This window comes from Leopardus geoffroyi, chromosome D4 (genome assembly GCF_018350155.1).
Source record: "Leopardus geoffroyi isolate Oge1 chromosome D4, O.geoffroyi_Oge1_pat1.0, whole genome shotgun sequence".
In the NCBI taxonomy this organism is placed as follows: Eukaryota; Metazoa; Chordata; class Mammalia; order Carnivora; family Felidae; genus Leopardus; species Leopardus geoffroyi.
The window spans coordinates 17,841,068-17,855,978 of record NC_059342.1 but is presented as its reverse complement, the minus strand read 5'-3'; the positions used below and the strand labels follow the sequence as shown (position 1 = coordinate 17,855,978).

The following is a 14,911-nucleotide window of genomic DNA, read 5'->3' as shown; positions in this document are numbered from 1 at the left end:
ATTATCCTGGAGGAGCTTTGCGGTTAAAGGAAAAAAAAGCTAATGTGATCTAGAGATTAGAAATATCTCCTAATCCTTTAAAGAATCTGGGTCATCTTAAGCAAGAAAAACCGTTCCCACTTACTTTCTCAAGAATGTTCAGATATCCCAAGGTCTCGAATGGATGTGCATTTTCATTTGCTCTCACAAAAACTACTTTACTAGCTGGAGAGTATGAAAGTGGTTAAATGGGTTTCTATGGCTCTTGACCGTGAGGATATAAAGGGTAATGGGTTCTGTACACGGCAAACCTGATAGGTATTTCATGTATATTAGCAGAAAACACAATCACTACAGAAGAAAAAAGAAGCAAGTAAGAAAGCCCCTGGGAGAGACCTTAAGCACGGCAGTCAGTGAAATTTGTTGAGTTTAACAGAATCAAGTAACTCTTTGGGGGTACGCTTTGTTTTGCCTCTCACCTTGAACCCCTGCCCCAGCCCCCCAAAATGGGTCACAGGCCAATTACCTCTTCGGGGGGGGGCAACATACCCCAACTGTGCCCTCGAGAGATGGAAACACTGAGTCTTGCCCCACGGTTTTCTCTGCAACCACTCTTATGGTATAGACCACCCCTTTTCACGACCCAGAAGCCTCAGCACAAAAAGATACTCGTTCACCTTGGAGCAAATTTACGGATCATTTGTTACCAAGGATTTCCAAGAAGACACTCCCCTCAGCAAGAATAGAAAACAAAAATCTCTGGCCGCCACGCACCAGCCACCCCTCCGCCAGGCCTTACTTGTTCTCGTTGCTGGCATCGTAACGAGGCATTGGGTCCAGATCATTCCCGTTCACGTCACAACTCGCCAGGGCATCCTAGAGCCACAGAGGAGAGAGTGCAAGGCGGAGACAGACGTTTAGTAATTAGCCATTAACCTGAAGGCTCATGCATTCTTAAACACATTTCTGCAAGCGAGTAATTAGATTAAATAATACATTCATGGTCCGCTGATGTCAGGATGCCTTGTTCAGTAATAATCAGTGTCATATTTTTCTCCTTAAGGTCAAGAAATACTCTCCACAGGCCTAGGAAGAACACAGACCATTCTTGCCAATACATCTTCCCTCATATCTAGAATGGACCCCTCACCCGATTCCTTTGAAGATGTCCGCAGCGACTGCCTTTTCGGTCAGGAATTCTTGGGCTTTCTAGAAGCAAAGTGATTTATTTCCCGTGAGTTCTCTCTCTATACCTTGTTTCACTTCTTGAGTAAGTTCTTTAAAATTCGAAGATTTTTGAAGACAATTCACAAACAGTTGGCAAGCCAATTAAAAATCAATGTTAGAAATCTATTCTAGTCGGTATCACGGTACCTCTATTAGGCAGCATTTGCCTGGTTTCAGAGGTCGTATCTACTATAAAAGAATCTGTACCTCAGACTTTTCAGTAATACCCAATCACCTTTTGCTCCAACCAAAATAATGAACAAAGTTTTATTATATGTCACGGCTTCAAAAGAAGACAAAAGTAGCTGTGAAATCAAAATTGGATCTGTTCGCTTTTATTTTTCATTATTTTTTTTAGATTTTTAAGTTTATTCATTTCTTTTTGAGAGAGTGAGAGAGTAAGCGGGGGGGGGGGCGGGGGGGGGGGGAGGGACAGAATCCCAAGCAGGCTCCGTGCAGCCAGCACAGAGCCCCAACATGGGGCTCGAACTCACGAACTGCGAGATCATGACCCAAGCCAAACACTGGAACTGGACACTCAACCAGATGAGCCACCCAGGTTCCCCTGTTTGCTTCTATTTTTATTATTTGTTTTTATTTTAGAGAGAGAGAGACTGAGTGCAAGCGGGGGGCAGAGAGAGAAAGAGACAGACAGACAGAAGCCTAAGCAGGCACTGCACTGAGTATGGATCAATCCGACGCAGGGCTTGATCCCATGACCCTGGGATTATGACTTGAGCTGAAATCAAGAGTCAGACGTTCAGCCAACTGACTCACCCAGGCGCCCCTAGATCTGTTCGCTTTTAAAAGCAATGGTGAAAAATCTCCAAATTTCTAAATTTCTAAATTTCCCAAAAGAAATTACCGGCTTATTTCATCACTCAAATTTGTATCACTGTAGGTAGCACTAATTTAGAATGCTCTGGATTTTCCGATGCTTTAGGGTAATGTCTACAGTATTGGTAAAAGTAAATGTTATCTTTGTTTTCTATCTTTATCAAGGCTCTTGTTTCTGAAACTAACTTGTGGTACATAGAGTCTGATGTCTGGAGAAATTAAGCAAAATACACAGGACATATAAAGGTGGTGGGTAAGTCCCTGCTTCTCGGACAAAGGCGGCCCCGTAGCACCCCCCCCCCCCCCCGGCCCCCGGCAGTGGTCACTAGAGCATCGAGTATAACTTCCTGATTTTCCTTGTAAGGACACAGAGACCAAGACATCGTTAACCAACTTGGCCAAAGGCGTGAAACAAACCAGCCTGTGGAACCAAGACTGGAACCCAGGCCATCTGCCTACCCCCCGACCCCCCCGTCCAATGGGCTTTTTCTCTACACTTCACCAACTCCAACATCAAGACAAACTGAGAAGGCACCGGTACCGCTAATCACAGATACATTCTGGAGAATTCTTCCCAGGAGGAAAAAATGAAAAAAGGCAAGGAATGCAATCGCAATGAGAGTAAAGCTATCTGTGTTTACGCAAATACATTCCTAGGCGGAGGGGAGCAGGAACACCCTATAAAAAGCACACTGTGCGTGACACGAAAGACTTCTCTGCTGAGAGAGGTACCCACGGTTCTGTTCTCTTCTAGGACCCGGGCTCACTCACTGTGGCCTTCAGGCCTCCATTTCTCCCCTATCATCCGAGGAGACTGAACTGAAATTTCTTTTTAGCTGTCAAATTCTTTGCTGTGAAGAGACAGTGATGTCTGGGTGTGCTCGGCGGCAGGGTGAGAGCAGCCACTCAAACGTTTCGTTCAAATAAGAACTGAATGAATTTGCAGTTCCTCCCTCTCTCTTTTTTTTAACCCGAGGGACAGTCCTCTAGTTTCGGGGCGATCGTTTCAACATTTCATTGTAAAAAATTAATCTGGGAAGTAAGTCCCTTGGCGGAATTTTTTTTGAAACCTAAAGGGCAATGGGATGGGACACCGCGAGGGCAGATTCTGGCGCAAGGTGACACGGTGGGGGGGGGGGGGTTGCGTGTGAAGGAAGGTCTTCCTAGGTCAGAGACAGGGGTGACTGTGAGCCAGAGCTGGTTTCGGAGGCGCCAAGGGAGTGACTCGGAGGTCTTTTGTTTGCAGAGATAAAAATGGAGTCTCTTCAGGAAAATTCATTTAAGTGTCATGACGTGAGACGGAGCACATGAGAAGGCAACGTTGCGGAGGATGGGGCCGTTTCTCCCGAAATGGTTTGTCAGTAGGGAAGAGAGAGACGCGGAGGAGAAATGGTCACAGGGGCACAGGGGCACGGTGATCCCCGGGGTGCCCAGAAGCAAGGCCTTTCCGTGCCGAAGGAGACAGAGATACAGGGAGATGAGATTTCAAGAAGGCATCATAACCCTGTCTCTGAAATGGACCTCAGAGAAAAGGTCAGGTCCTTTCTGAGTGAGCCCAAGACAACATTCCTCAGGGCCACTCTGCGCCCACGAGTGACTGAGGAACACGCCAGAGAGAGAGAGAGAGAGAGAGAGAGAGAGAGAGAGAGAGAGAGAGAGAGAGAGGCAACAAGCACACCGGGAGGACAAGTCCTTTGTGCTAACGCGCATGGGGAATCTACGGGCATGCCCCGTCTCGAAATTCTCTGCCAGCTCAGGGCACAGTGTGACGGGCTGGGCCTGCTGAAGTCATGAGCCGGAACATGGAAGGCAAAAGTCTGAAGCGATATGGTCCTCCCACTCACATAGCTCGGGGTGGGTCCCCTCTGCAAGCGGGGGGACAAGGCTTCCCACCCTGGCCCACGACTTTTCCTCCTTTAGGGTCAATAAGGGTTCTGCAAGGGGCAGCTGACTTCGCCACGATTTAGAGCTGCTTGTATTCCCGGGGATAGGAGAGGAAGCTTGCAAGCGGACAGAAAAGTCACCAATTTTAAGAGAAAACGTTTCTTCAACACCGACATGAAAATATAACTTAGGAAGACTCAACGCGACCCGATCTTTGGAATCAAAAGGAATGGGGGAGGAAGGGAGAGGGAAGGTGGGTGAAAGCAGCTGAAGGGTACGAGCCACACAGGGGTATCAGGGCTCCCGGGTGGCAACAGAAAAGAGGTCCGAGGGAAAATCAGAAGATATGGGTCTGAGTGGGATCCACCCGGAGTTTCTGCTGAGCCTGCATGGGAATCAGGGCTGTATCTGCAGATTAGTGGGGGATCGTTGCGGGCTCTCTGTAACAGAAGAAATATTTCAAAGAGAACCCTAAGGTGTCAGGCAACACAAATTGAGGCCAGACAGAGAATGGCATTGTTGCGAGATCATTGTGGCACTTTCGACAAAACTTGCAAAGGGGAAGCCAATGGAAGGAATGACCTTGGAGAGTAGAGGACAGAGGGTTCACTGATACATTTCCAGGTAGTGGATGTCACGGTGGTAAAGGGGACCCAGAGGCCCTAGGGGCAGAAACTAACCCCAGTGTTCGGTGGGCACCGGGTATCGAAACCAGGATTTTCAGGGCAAGTACTGAGCCTCAGCACTTTCACTAGGTCCGTGGTCTTGGGCTCATCCTATACTCTCCGGAAGTCCTGGAATCACTATTCCTTCCTAAGGAACTGACTGCTGCCTCCTAGGAGTAGTAGGAACGTGATCATTATTGTCCTGTGAAAACGGAGAGGAAGAAAGGGACCGGCTGGATAACTTGAGAAAAGTTCTAAGCCCGCTTTTCTCTATACAAGAGACAGAGCGCGTTGCCTGGCTGTGTGGACGGATCATTGAGAAGAGCGGTCATTGTCAGCGGTGACTGGTGTTGGTGGTGGGGGTTTCTGCTGCCTTCTCACCTGCATTTTGTCATCAGAGCATCAAAGGCACCTGCAAGTGGAAAGCGGGGTCTCCTGCTTCCCGAGTTCGGAGGGCGTGGCTCGTCTAAGACGAACGCACTACTCGGAGCCTACCGTCTCCGTTAGCTGCATTTTCCCGCCGTAGCCCCCCTTTTTGCTAATCCTGACACGCGTCCCCTTGTTTCCACGGGGGAGGGGAGGTGCTCCGACCACAGCCCACACTCACATAGTTCTGCAGCAGGTCCGGATGGGTTCTCTCGATGCCATCGTCCAAGATGGTCACCACGATGTTCTTTCCCGTGTAGCCTCTCTTCCAGGCTCCTTCGATATTCATGTCTGATTGGCAGGGATGCGTGTTGTCGCTGCAGTGCTATGGAAGGAAGACGGAGAATCAGACCGCACGGATTACCGATAACTGGAAGGCGCGCGAATCATCTGCGGGTCGAGATCGTGCACTGAGTTAGCAGAAATCCGGTGCCCGCCTGCAGAGCAGGAGCACGGGCCTCTAGCACAGTAACAGGAGGAAGTAGGCAGGGCGGATGTGGGGAAGGCAAGCGAAAGAGAAATCTCTCCCGCCGGCTCTGCCCTGTCCAAATACCGTACATCCCTTGGGAAAAATGGAATAAAGGAAAAGTATATCCCGACAGCAGAATAACGGATGTATCACTTGATTGTTAGCATGAATCGATGGCACACAGAAAGGCATGGTGACATTTCATTTATAAACTCAACCTAGGTAACTAAAGAACATGTATTTTATAATTTCTTCCCCAGGCACCTGGAAACCAGGCTAGCCAAAAAAAAAAAAAAAAAAAGAGAGAACTCAGGCGGCTTCTGGACAGTGTCAGCCAGAGGTGTGCTACCATGAGAAACTCATGGACGGGAAGAAAAATAACAGTTTTGTTGAGCTGCTTTTGATGAATTCACCACGGCGGTCGTACCAAAATACGTAGGGGGCAAACACACTCAGTCAGCGGCGCTTTGAGAAGGGAAGGAAGAGTCCGGACAGGTAACACGCACAGGAAAGGCGTGCGAGGGCTTCAGAGGGCAGGCTGGAGAAACACCGACGCTTAGCACGTTACGTATCGTCATTTCATTCCACGATGGCTACAACATACAAACACATCAAGACATGCATTGACCCAGGACCTCCTCCTGACAGGCCAGCATTTGCCCAACCCATACAGTTGCCTCCTCGGAGCGTCTCTCTCTCCAATGTCCCTCTGAGTGGCGTTGTTTCCTTGGTAGGGAAACAAAGGGACAAAGATGTGCTGTGACTTAATGCCACCCCGGATCCTACCATTCTGGATCTTCACGAAGGGGAAGAGAATGCAAGCTCCGGAGGCTCTGGGCATAATGGAGATCCGGCTGCCATGGACTCATGTGGCGTACGTTTTATTGAGGACTTACTGCCCCCCCCCCCCCCGGGGTATGGCGGTGAACGAGGCAGATGAGGTCCCTGTTCTGATGACCCCTCTAAAGAGGAGACAGACACAGGTAATGAAGAAAAAAATAAGTAACACCATTCAGAGCCCTCCGTGGCTTTTAAAGGAATTAAAGAGGGTGATACGATGGTGAATGCCGAGGGACACCACTCTAGGCGGGATGGGAGGTGGGGCCCTTGGTCTCAGGAAGTGAAATCAGACCTGATGCCTGATTGGTGAGAAAGGGCTGCTCTGCCCAGAGCCTACAGCTAAGCGTGTCGGTAGAGGACCCGATAGATGCAAGGGTAATACAAGATGGCAGACAGCTTAGCACACTGAAGAACGAGAAACAAGGTGGCGTAGGGCGGACGCTTGGGGACCAAGGGAAAGAATGGCTTGGAAGACCGCCAATTAGAAGGGGGAGCGAGGTCAGACCATCCATGACCGGGCTTTTGTACTAACTGCACGCTGTTATGTAAATGGAAGCGAACCTCTCTCCAAACTTCATCCATCAAAATCCGACGCTAACGAGAGACAGATACCTCTAACAGCCCATGACATGAATTTGCAAATTTATTCTCCAAATGAGACTGCCTTTTATTGACTGTTACAAACACACCTGAGTAGTGGATTCATTCTAACAGAGGGCACACCCATTTTTCACCACATCCGTTTCACAGAGAACGGGGGCTCATCTATTTTATGAACACTTGTATCTTTTTCTCACTGTCTGGACTTCTTGCTGACACATGAGGCCCTACACACACATACACACACTCTACTACGGCACTGACACAAATTCCGTTCTCCCCGCCTGCCCCCAGTTTTCCAGGCACACCTCAGCACCCACCTCTTCCCACAAAGACTTCTCATGTCCTTCAGCCCTCCTCGTCTGTCTCTTCTCCTGCCCTGAACTCAGGGGTGGAGACAGACAGACACATACACAAACACATGCTGCCCTACACAATCCGACTCCTACTCACTATATTCTGTTGAATCGTTGTTGACTGTTACATCTTGTGTGTGGACTTTGTCTTATGGATTGTGGGCCCCTACAAGACTGTGCATTAAACGAAGCCCGACCTAGGATTTCAGGCAATATCGGGCTGGTCACACGCCAGAAGTGAGGGCACATCCTCAACCTTATTTCCAAATGCACCGCCGCGATTAAACTCTCTCCTTGGACCTCGTCAGAGGTATCTAGCCAGCTAATCCTTTGGTTAATGGAGACGATCACGAAAGGAACAGTGTAGATTTCCGAAATGCCTCCGTTGTCCAGAAGTCTCATTCTGGCCAAGAGTGTGGGCCTCTCCTCACCGAACACTGTAATGTAACACAAAGCAACCTTGACAGGTTTCCATTTCATTTTCTCTTTTTCAAAACCTGTTCTGGCCACCTGTGGTATCGTTTGCGAAATGAAATAATGTTAATGTGGCCAAGAGGTGGGCTGGAGGAAGGAAATGCGCAGGAAATGGGTAACCCACAAATGGGATAACCATCCTGGAGTGGAGGGATGCTGCCTGAAATTGTAATTATGAAAATTGAAGAAAACCAGCCGTCTATGGAAAACATGTGTGTTAAAAGTGAAGCAATTAGGTTTCTTTCTTCCACCTCTGCTTCCGTTGAATCTGACTTGAACAGATTAAATATTTTTGTGCCACCTTTTCTTCTTTTCATCTGCCAACATGGAAGGGGAGGGAGAGGAAATATCCAATTGATACTTTCATTTGGATAATCTAATACAGCAAGGAGCCAAAACGTCAAAGGAAAAAATAAATCAGAGCCCGGAGTGTTTCTTGCAAATGAGTAATTAGGTCAGAGGACCCTTAAATCAGAACCCTAAATTCTGAATGGGATCCTTAGATTTTTAACACATGTTCATATATATATATATACATATATATATATACACACACATATGTATATTATATATATGTATATATATATAAAACATTTATTAATTTTTGAGAGACAGAGAGAGAGCATGAATGGGAGAGGGGCAGAGAGAGAGGGAGACACAGAATCTGAAGCAGGCTCCAGGCTCTGAGCTGTCAGCACAGAGCCCGACGCGGGGCTCGAACTCACGGACCATGAGATCATGACCTGAGCTGAAGTCGGATGCTTAACAGGCTGAGCCACCCAGGAGCCCCTTTAACACATATTTTAAGTGTTCCAGACTTCCAAACATGTTTCTGATATGGTTGCTTCATACAACCAAGGTATCCAAAGAGCAAAGACTGGAAAATGTTGATGCGAGTCAACAATGACCAAAGATGAGAATTAATCACTTCCTTAACCGCGTTGTTGAGATGGTCTTTGAATCGGTCTCTCCCTGATGTGAATCTGTGTTACGGCATCGCCCAAAGGCAAAAGGGACTTAGAATAGCCATGATTTCCTCATAGTCAATCACATCGAGATCTCTGCCAGAGCTGAACCTAAAGACTGGTTTTTGAAATTGTGTTACCACACATGCAGTCCATAGACCAGCATTCACAAAAGAGGCCAGTCAGACCCTTCTAGCTATCCGAAGTTGATGAAAACCACATTATGTACGCAGTGTATGCAACATGAATTATTTATAGTAAACGTATGCACCTTCAGTTCTGAATAATGTACTGCCTTTCCATGATGGTCTATGCACAGGTGACTCAATATTTAGACACAACACAAAAGGGAACATACCTGCAGAAACAATGATTGCCACCTATGTCTCCCACTTCCTCATCCATAAAAGCTTTTATTCTTTTTAGGAACGAAATTTTAAAGAGGTTGCTCTGTGAGTTTCTAGAAATGGCCTTTTCCACACCAGGGTTATGAGCCATTCTGCTTATAAACCACTCTGCGTGTGTCTGCTTTTCTTGTGTCCTCATAAACACATCACAGTGTTTGCTCATCGAAAGAACAGTTTATCCTGAAAATAAACACCTTTGTTATGTTCTCACCATTGTTTGGGGGGGGGGGGGAGGGGCAGAGGGCTACTCTCAACGTCATTCTTTTTAAACTTCTCCAAGTTCTGAGGGTCTTCACTGGCCTGCCAAATTATATGCTCCCAAGAGCCATTAACACTGAAGTCATCTACTGTTCACTGTTACCAGCACGGTGGCTGATAAGACTGCATCTCTGACAGCATAGTGTTAATAAAGAAATACATAAAAATTCTGCTTCACAAATTCAGAAACCCATCTAGTCAACTGAGTAAAGTGTGCACATACTTGAAATTCTTTGTAGAATGTGGAGTCCAAAAGATGCAAGAAATTGCAAACAAAAAACAAACACTAGAATCGATACTCCCTTAAGGGGAAATATAACTGACACCTACAAGATCCTTACCACGGCCAAGCATTGGACTAATCACTTTTTGTGGTCTAAGACTCAGAACAACTGTCTGAAGGCGGTCCTTTTATCATCTGCTTTTAACAGATTAAAAAAACAATGGGGCTTAATCAGTCTAGGTAACCCCTCTGAGTTCACACCGCTGGTCAATATTCACACGAGGATTCAAAAGGAAGCTGTCTGACACCAGACCATAGGGCTATGGAAACTCTTCCATTAAAACAGAAGGGGCTTGGAGGAAGTCGCCACACACACAAATCCATGAGTAGATAAGGAGTAGATGTCGGACAATGGAGCACCAGTAAAGAAATTCAAATCACAAATCTCACTGGCCTTAGCACTGTGATCAGTGCATTCCAGTGGTAAGGTAGAATACAGATGAGTAAGACTTTAGGGACCTAATTTTTCCCAATTCTACTCCAACATATCTTTTAGGAAATTAATAGTTTCCATTTTAATTTTAATAGTTTCAATGACACAGGGTTCACTTCTTTACGAAATAGCCAATGATTGCTGGTAAATCAATTCTTTAATAAAAAAAGAAAAAAAAAAAAAAAAAAAGGAAGCTTGGGCTACACGCCTGGCTCGGTCAGAAGAACCTAAGACCTCAATCAGAATTGTGAGTTCAGGCCCCACATTGGGTATAGAGATTACTAAAAAAAGTGAACTGAAAAAAAATCCCTTACTTGCAGCGTTTGCCAATTTCCATGGTGTCAATCCTCACATCACGTGCAGTTTTAAAGCACGCTCACAAAATCCCTGAATCTCTAACAATCAGCTCTCACGAGCTCTTAGAAGGCAGATCCGACAAACCACAGGAACGACTCACTCCACTGTTAGCCTTGCTCCATTTCCGATGACGTTGTCCCTTCCAGTGGGTCTGACATCTGCTTCCCAGTACTTGGGAACTACTGGTAAGTACCCAGGCATCCTTGTCCCCTTCACAGTTTTCAGAAAATCATTTTACTACTTCTTGCATTTATTTGGAGAGGATCTTTCTTTACCCTTTCTTTCTCAAGGCTACCTGAAGAAGTTGGACTTTGGACTTTTGTGGCCATAAGCTGATGGGCTCTTCTTGGGATACATGAAATAGAGGTTCTGTGACTCCAAAACCAAAGAGGACTTCACAGATTTTTTAAAAATCTCAAGTCAGCTAGGGAAGTCCTAAGACGGTTACTATTAGGAGTCAATTTGATGGATTTCAAATCCTTTGTTATCAAACACATGGTGGGGGGGGGGGGGGGGGGAAGGATGCCCCTGGCCAAAACAGATCCAATGTCCAATTATTCAAGGATGATTATTCAATTTGTGGATTTTCCAGAAATTCCAAGGAAGCCCAATATATTTCATTAACATCAAACTTGGCATAGCAACTATTACAGCTGGGGGATTCAGAAGAGGAAAAGTTAAATCCCACCTCTGCTACCTTCCAGCTACGTGATTTTGTCAAGTTCTCCTACATTCTTAAACCCGACTTGGAGTTTGAACGCAGAGAACTGCCATAAGGATTCAAGAAGAAAAAGTACATAACAAATGGCCTCTGTTATTGCAATCATGTTGTTGATGAGAGCACAGATATAGGAGACACGAGTGTTCCTAATAGTTAAGAAAAGAACACTAGTTAGAAAGAGAAAGAGAGAGGGGCGCCTGGATGGCTCAGTCGGTTGGGCGGCCGACTACAGCTCAGGTCATGATCTCACAGTCTGTGAGTTTGAGCCCAGCGTCGGGCTCTGTCCTGAGCACTCAGAGCCTGCAGCCTGCTTCTGATTCTGTGTCTCCCTCTCTCTCTCTGCCCCTTCCCTGCTTGCTCTCAGACTCAATCTCTCTCTCTCTCTCTCTCTCTCTCTCTCTCTCCCAAAAATAATAAACAATAAAAAATAACAATAAATTTAAAAAATTAAAAGAGAGAGAGAGAGAGAGACAGAGAGACTGCCACAAAATAGTAAGATAATGGTTTTCTTCATTGTCTGGAAACATAGATCATACAAACTTGAAAGGGCAACTGAACGTTTGCACGGGTAGCTGGGAGGACCTGAATATTTTACATTTGTGGCTGTGGGTCTAGAGACTAGGGATGAGGTGAAGGAGTAGAGAGCCGTGTCCAACTATTCTCTTTTACATTGGTCAGATGGCCTCCTAGGAATCTCCTAGGAATCATCACACATGTTTTTACTCCACACATTTATACCAATATCCCAACCCTTCGAGAATCATGGTTCACATCTACTATAATTCTGACGGAGGATCACTTCCCAGTTACAAAATCTCAAGGATGTCCCACATAATACCAAAGAAACATCAGAAAAGAGCAGATGTTAGGAGAAGAAAGGCTGTGGGATGTAAAAATGCTTATACAGAGGAAAACGAGAAGAAATCCAGTTCTCAGAATTCTACTCAGAACGGAGGGTCAAGAAATTGAGTCAGTATAGCCAACTGATTTTGACAAAGCAGTAAAGGCAATACGAGGGGCCAGACACAGTCTTTCCAATAAACAGTGCTGGGACAACTGGGCGTCCACGTGAAAAAAGTATACCCAGGGGCGCCTGGGTGGCTCAGTCAATTAAATGTCTGACTTCGGCTCACAGTTCGTGGGTTCGAGCCACGTTGGGCTCTGTGCTGCCAGCTCAGAGCCTGGAGCCTGTTTCAGATTCTATGTCTCCCTCTCTGTCTCTGCCTCTCCCCTGCTCTCTCTCTCTCTCTCTCTCGCTCTCAAAAAAAAAAAAATAAATAAATAAATAAACATTAAGAAAAAAAGAAAAAAAGTACATGTAGACACAGACCGTACATCCTTCACAAAAATTAGCTCAAAGTGGATCAGAGACCTAAGTGTAAAATACATAACTAAAATTCCTGGAAGATAACACAGGAGAAATGCTAGACAACCTTGGGTACCATGACGCCTTCTTACTTTTTATTTTATTTTTTAATATGAAATTTGTTGTCAAATTGGTTTCCATACCACACCCGGCGCTCATCCCCACAGGTGCCCTCCTCAACGCCCATCACCCTCTTTCCCCTCCCTCCCACCCCCCATCAACCCTCAGTTTATTCTCAGTTTTTACAACACCAAAGGCACAATCCATGAAAGAAATGACTGAAAAGCTGAACTTCATCAAAATTAAAAACTTCCACTCCGTGAAAGGCAGTATCAAGACGATGAGCAGACAAGCCACAGACTGGAAGAAAACATCTGCAAAAGACACATCTAATAAAGAACACATCCAAAATACACAAAGAACTCTTAAACTCAACAATTAAAAACAAACAAACCACCTTATTAAAACATGGCCAGAGACCTTAACGGACACCTTGCCAAAGAAGAGATACAGAGGGCAAATAAGCATATGAAAAGACGTTCCACGTCATTTGTCAGCAGAAAAATGCAAATAAAAATGAGATACAACTACCCGCCTATGAGAATGGCCGAAATCCAGAACACCGACGCCAGCAAATGCCGGTGAGGATGTCCAGCAACAGGAACTCTCATTCGTCCCTGGTGGGAATGCAACACGTAGCCACTTTGGAAGACAGTTTGGCAGTGTATTACAAACTAAACCTCCTCTTTCCATACAATAGTTACACTCCTTGGCGTTTACCTAAGGAGTTGAAAACTTACGTACACACACATACACACACACTGCACGTGGATGCTTATTACAGCAGCTTTATTCATAAATGCCAAAACTTAGAAGCCACCAAGATGGCTTTCAGGTTATGGAATAAACCAGCTGCGGTGCATCCGGACAATGGCCCGTTCCTCAACACTAAAAAGAAATGAACTATCAAGCCATGAGAAGACATGGAGGAAACTTCCCTGCACATCACTAAGTGAAAGAAGCCAATCTGACAAGGCTACATACTGGATGATTCCCACTATAGGACACTGTGAAAAAGGCAAAACCATGTAGGCAGTAGAAAGATCAGTGGTCGCCAGGGATTGGGGATGGAAGGACGACTAGGTAGAACACAGAGGATTTGGGGAGCAGTAAAAATACTCCGCGTGATACTCTTAATGGTGGATACGTGTCATTATACATCGGTCCCAAACCACACACTGTATAACACCAAGGGAGAACCCTAACGCAAACCACAGACTTGGGGCGATTACACATCAATGTAAGTTCATCAACTGTAACAAATGTACCACTCTGGGGGGAGCTGGTGATGAGGTAGGCAGCTAGGCATGTATTGGGGCAGGAGGTCTATGGGGAATCTCTGGACCTTCCTCTCAAGTTTAGTGTGAAGCTAAAATGACTCTAAAAATATATATATGGTCTTGGGAAAAAAAAAAAAAAAAGGAATTGAGGCAGAACAGCCAAAGGATAACTGGGCGGTCCAGTTGAGTGGACAACCTTTCTCTCGCTTGTTAACTCTGTGATCCTCTTTGATTCTTTCCTAACCTGACACTGACACAGCTTGAATGAAACACTTTCAGTCCTGGGGCGCCTGGGGGACTCAGTCAGTTAAACGTCTGACTTCAGCTCAGGTCATGATCTCATGGTTCTTCAGTTTGAGCCCCGCATTGGGCTCACCGGGGTCAGTACAAGGTCTGCTTCGGATCCTCTGTCCCTGTCTGTCTCTCTGTCTCTCTGTCTCTCCCAAAAATGAATAAACATTAAAAAAAAAAAAACCTTTCAATCCTAAAGATATGTAACAAAGCAAACACCAGTAAGCCAACAAACAAATCTCTTCTCCTTTATGGAACTGCCATGTGTCCTGTCATAGTGTTTAGAGAACAGATTTCAGCTGTATCACCTGGTGGTGTTGCTAAAGGGTAACCACAATCTCTAAAACTTACTGGGTGTTTCTTAGACACTGAGACCAAGCTTCACTTTACATGTATAGCTCATCGCACTGCCAGGCTTCCCATCATTCTCAAATACATCACGTCTAAGATCAGTCAGGTTTGGGAAACCTGGGTGTGCAGCCTCTGCCTCCTTCTCTTCCTTTCCTGTCGTCATTCCACGTGGCTTCCGATTTCCACAGAGCCTTGCAGTTCGGGCTGTTGGCTCCGCTCCGCTACTCTTTACCTTTCTAACCCATCTTCTACTTCCCATCTATGCCCCTGTCATTTAAAAAGTATTTTGATCAAGCTCGTACTATATTCTGGTCACCCTACTGACTCAGACACTGTCCCTGTGCTCAAGTCCCTTCAAGACTCGTCCGTCAGACAGGCAAGA

The 14,911-nt window shown here is 45.8% G+C and overlaps 1 protein-coding gene across 3 annotated transcripts in view; it reads right to left on the bottom strand.

Moving 5' to 3' along the window:
• PCSK5 (proprotein convertase subtilisin/kexin type 5) overlaps nucleotides 1-14,911 on the bottom strand; it is a 460,872-nt gene that overhangs the window by 325,440 nt on the left and 120,521 nt on the right. For all 3 annotated transcript variants that reach the window (XM_045468528.1, XM_045468529.1, XM_045468530.1), the window contains exons 4-5: nucleotides 5,200-5,343; nucleotides 779-855 (exon numbers count right to left, since the gene is read on the bottom strand). In XM_045468528.1, the coding sequence (XP_045324484.1) occupies nucleotides 779-855; nucleotides 5,200-5,343 (221 nt within the window). The remainder of the gene's footprint in view (nucleotides 1-778; nucleotides 856-5,199; nucleotides 5,344-14,911) is intronic.